This window comes from Limulus polyphemus, unplaced genomic scaffold (genome assembly GCF_000517525.1).
Source record: "Limulus polyphemus unplaced genomic scaffold, Limulus_polyphemus-2.1.2 Scaffold208, whole genome shotgun sequence".
NCBI classification, from domain to species: Eukaryota; Metazoa; Arthropoda; class Merostomata; order Xiphosura; family Limulidae; genus Limulus; species Limulus polyphemus.
In genome coordinates this window covers 452088-456643 of record NW_013665818.1, presented here as the reverse complement: position 1 = coordinate 456643, position 4556 = coordinate 452088, and the positions used below count along the sequence as shown (strand labels likewise).

At 29.9% G+C, this 4556-nt stretch overlaps 1 protein-coding gene across 4 annotated transcripts in view; it reads right to left on the bottom strand.

Annotated features, from left to right (window-relative positions):
* The window catches only part of LOC106478397 (kinesin-like protein KIF21A), a 117394-nt gene that overhangs the window by 30280 nt on the left and 82558 nt on the right, over positions 1-4556 (bottom strand). For all 4 annotated transcript variants that reach the window (XR_002609882.1, XM_022381990.1, XM_022381989.1 and 1 more), the window contains 2 exons: positions 913-1175; positions 453-599 (listed from right to left, as the gene is read on the bottom strand). Coding sequence is in view for 3 of the 4 variants with exons in the window: in XM_022381990.1 (XP_022237698.1) it covers positions 453-599; positions 913-1175 (410 nt within the window). In the remaining variant the exon portion in view is untranslated. The remainder of the gene's footprint in view (positions 1-452; positions 600-912; positions 1176-4556) is intronic.

Here is a 4556-nt window from a genome sequence, read left to right as displayed (position 1 = left end):
CTTTTCGATGACTAATTATCAATGTGTGGGTCATGTAGCTTGCTGTGTATTTTCATTTATAAAGTAGACTTGGCTCCTTTGTTTATTAGTTTCAATAAAAATCTTCCAAAGAAATGCCTTTTAGAAAAAAAACAACATTTTGTGATAAAATTTATACTGATCATACTCAATAAGTGGCAAGCTATTAAGGCCCAGTTTAGTAGTTAAGTGTTACTGAATGTTTACTTTAAGTTATTTTACTACTTGGCTGTATTAGTAAGTTTTTCACTGTTATACAAGAACTTCAAAGTAAAAGTACATTTCATACTCCAGGATGGTTAATATACCTTTCTTTTTAAGTATGAGCCATATAAATCTACAGAATCTTGTTTTAAATTAACTTTGTAACTTGCCTCTGTTCTAATAATCCTGCTGTACATTAAAAGCTATGGTTATAATAAGGTCATTCTTACACAAAGTTCTGCTGTAGAACCAATGTTGAAGAGGTATTACTGGCATTTTTACGACGAATGGCGGGTGATATTTCTGGAGGAATTTTGTCATACGTCTTGTGTTTCAGAGCAGGAGATGGATCATGTTTAAACTTGGCAGCCATATCTCTGATCAAAGATGAAATTATGATTAATGAGCATACTGTTCTTATCAACTCCATGAAATAAGTACTAAGCTGAATATTTAACAATTAGATTTATAAACTGGAAAAACAAAAATTACAATTTAATACACTAAACCAATTCAAATACATTGTTCTTTTAAAATACTAGGTTTTCATAATATAAATATATTCGTGTGTGTAAGACTTTGAACATGCAATAAAACTGTACCATTGTACATCGAACAATCGTTCTAAACACAAAGATACTTTCAAATACTTCTAAAAAAGAAATTGTTATAATAAAAACTGGATTTTACTTGAGGGATCCAGGAGCACTGATTACTCGAGGTATGCTTTTCTCCTCTGAAACGGGGGGTGGAGGAGGGGGCATGAGGACACTTTGAGTCATCATGTTCTCTTTCTGCCAGTAGCTAAAAGTGAACTCCTGCTGTCTTATAGAAGATGACAGGCTTTCTGATTCTTCTTCTATCATAGGCACGGACAGCACCACAGACTCACTAGAAGCCTGTGCACTTAATGGATACAATAATTCCTGTGTAGTTGCTGTTCGCCGCCGAACCTGTCAAAACACACATTAAATAAAAAATGTATGTATTTAAATAAATTTATTTTCTGCAACTACAAGTCTAATTAAGCCTGTTACAGAAAGTATTTTTGTAATGCAAGTTAATCTCTAATAGAAACTGAGTCTTTTGTAAGAGATCTTTCGTGAAATTTATTATTAGCCAAATAACATATGTAGAAATATATGGGATGACTCAAACATTATTTTTGCACTTATGAATATTTGAAAAAATAAAATGAAATAAATTTTAACATCTTTGTGTTTGTTTGTTTGTTGTTAAGCACAAACATACACAGTGTGGTAGCTGTGCTTTACTCACCACAGGTATCAAAACTAGATTTTGAACATTATAAAAGCCTTCAGACTTACTGCTGAACCACTTGGGGGCAAAGAGCTTTGTGATGACGAAATAGTTCTAGATAATACTGTAACTATGAGTAAAACAACAAATCCTGGTTTTTTATTGTTGTGAGTGAAACAACATGTTAATCTAAAATTTTTTGTTAAGTGTACTCGAATATACCCTTAAAAGAACGTGATGCTGCCATCCATTCTAATTTGTTTAAGGTCTCATTAAGGGCCAGTGATGGACAGAGTCTCTAAATATAAGAGAGCTTACTCATTCTTAAGCTGAGGCCCAAGACTGATTGTGTGAGATCAACCAGTAGGCTACTTCTAGTCTTGTAAAACGCAGTTATTTATTGAAAACTGTTGTATATCCTACATGCATTTAACCACTTACCTGAGGGTTTATTAGTGTGTTATCTGCAATTCTGGATCAATATGTAAATACTTTCTACTATTATGTTGATATGTTAAACTATCAGGGAACTTTGCACCCAAAACACATATGTATTTATATTTTTTATGTTTCTTCTATCACAGTTAACTCATTCCATAGTTATTTTTTCCAGATCAGTTAGACAAAGTCTCAGTTTGTTTATGATTGACAGAGAATGGTTATTCTTAGCAATTTTGCCCAATAAATTCAAATTTAATACATATTAACAATGATTCATCAAGTATTTGATGGTTTGTACATAAATCAAATCATCATCCCTGCTAAATAAGCAAATCATGTAAAATGGCACAGATTACATTATAGAAGCAATTCACCTAAAGTTAAAACTATAATATTATGAAATTAAATAATGTAGGACAGATAAAGACATAATAGTAGGTTAGAAAATCAATATAACATTATAAAAACACAATACATATGAAAAAAGAAGATAGCACAGCAGAAAATTAATCATTTAAGGACCAAAATCATAAAACAAATCATGTATTGAGAAACAAAACAAAAGAAATAATTCATATACAACTGAAACGAAGATAAATCAAATAAAAAATTGACATCATATATTTTAAATAAATCAGATAAATAGACAGACATCACACTACAGCAACAAATCATTCAAATATAATTATGGAGAAAAAGAAAGATTACCTTATAAACAACAACAACACAGCATTACAAAAAACAAACCATACTGAGAATTAGAACAATATTACGAAAAAAAATTTACAGGTAAAAAACATAATACAGTAAACCCTCCTACAACATGGATTTGCTTATACACACAAAAATAAAAGCAACCAATTATCTGCCAAACATGGAAAATTCAATTATGTATGGTGTACCTAGATCATTATAACTCTCTCAACATGGGTTCGGTCAATTTGACCGACCACGTCTCCTTTTTGTACTCATTTAAAGTCTTTATAGATTTAATACTTCTATCTTTCAATATAGTATGTATATTTCACAAAATTTGGCAATCCTTCAGTTAACATTACATGTCTTTCACATACAAAAAATCATATTTGTTAGTGAAGTATTTTTAATAAAATAAAATAAAGATTTGTCCATGAATATATTGAGTATTTGTTTTGAATATAGTCCATGTGCATAGTAATTTTCATGTTGAGATTGAAAATACTTTTCTTCATCTCAAATATCTAAAATTTCCTTTGTGTAATCCCTAAAAACCTCCTAAATACATTTCAAAGTTTTTTTCAGTAAAACTTTATAGTTTACCTGTTATTTTCTCTACCCTATCTTAAAATGGGATCAGTCAATTAGACGACCTCGTAACAACCAAAAGAAAAAAAAATCGAATTAAACCTAAATTAACCTTTTTTTCTTTCTAGAATGACTTCAAATTGTAACATAAACTAATTTGTTTATCCTAAGTAGCTCTAAGTTCATAATATTATACATGTATTTATGATTAAATTTTATTGCCCTTTGAACCGTGTCTAACTACTATCCACGCCATTGTAAGTTGTAAATCACTCAGGGAACATGCAGTGCGCATTACGCTATTGAATTACATTCCCCACGAGCTGCTCGCATGCATGCCTCATGAACCATTTTAATTATTATTATTATTTATTTTACCTAATCTAGTTTTAAGTAACTTAAAAAGATCTAACCTTATCTAATCTAAAGAGATTCCTATGTTTACATTTTAGTTATTTTTTCAATAATAAATAAAAAATAAAAATGAAAAACAAGAATTAAAGTATTTACCTAACCTTCTTCTTTTTTTTTTGTTGGGTTTCGAAGAGAGTTAACCCTAATTTTTTATACTAATAATAGTAATGCACTTAATAATTTTAATTTAATTAAATAATGCACCAAAGAATATATAGACTAATAAAATGCAAAAAGTAGACAAATTTCCTTACCTCTCACAATTTTTCAGGCTTTCTAACTATGTGACAGGAGTCATTACAAATTCATCCAAGCTAGTCGTTAACTTTCCCACGGGAACGATTTTGCTACTCTGAGTGAAATTGACATTTAACCGTTCAGAACATAACATTATACAATACATCATTTGAAAGACGAAAATCTTGACTTTCTATTGGTTATAGGTAATATATAATGAAACGTAAGAGAGAACTATCAACAAATTGTGAAAAAGAGGATGTGACAGGTCTGATTTTCTATTCAATAGCTCTGTAACCAAACAAAATTGATAACTATGAAAATTATGGTTTCTCTGAGCAATAACGATTTTATAGTTTGGTTTACTTTTGTACATTTTTGAGGGGTGATGACATGCTAAGACAAAATGTGTCACGTGGGTAACATTAGTGGAAATTCAGGATTTTTTTAAATATTCCCTTGTAGAATTAAAAACATAAAACTTGTATACCATTAAAATATGGATTATTAGCTAAGATTTTATGCTATTCTAATTGGTATAACATAAACAAAAAGTAGTTTAATAAAATTTTGAATGTAAGGCACTAAAACCTTGTGTCATGTAAAAGATATCAGGGCCAATAGGGCTAAAAGGCAAGAATAAGTGACATTTGCCTGTTGTTTGATGTTCAAATAAAAAGGCTTGGGTAACTTGGATG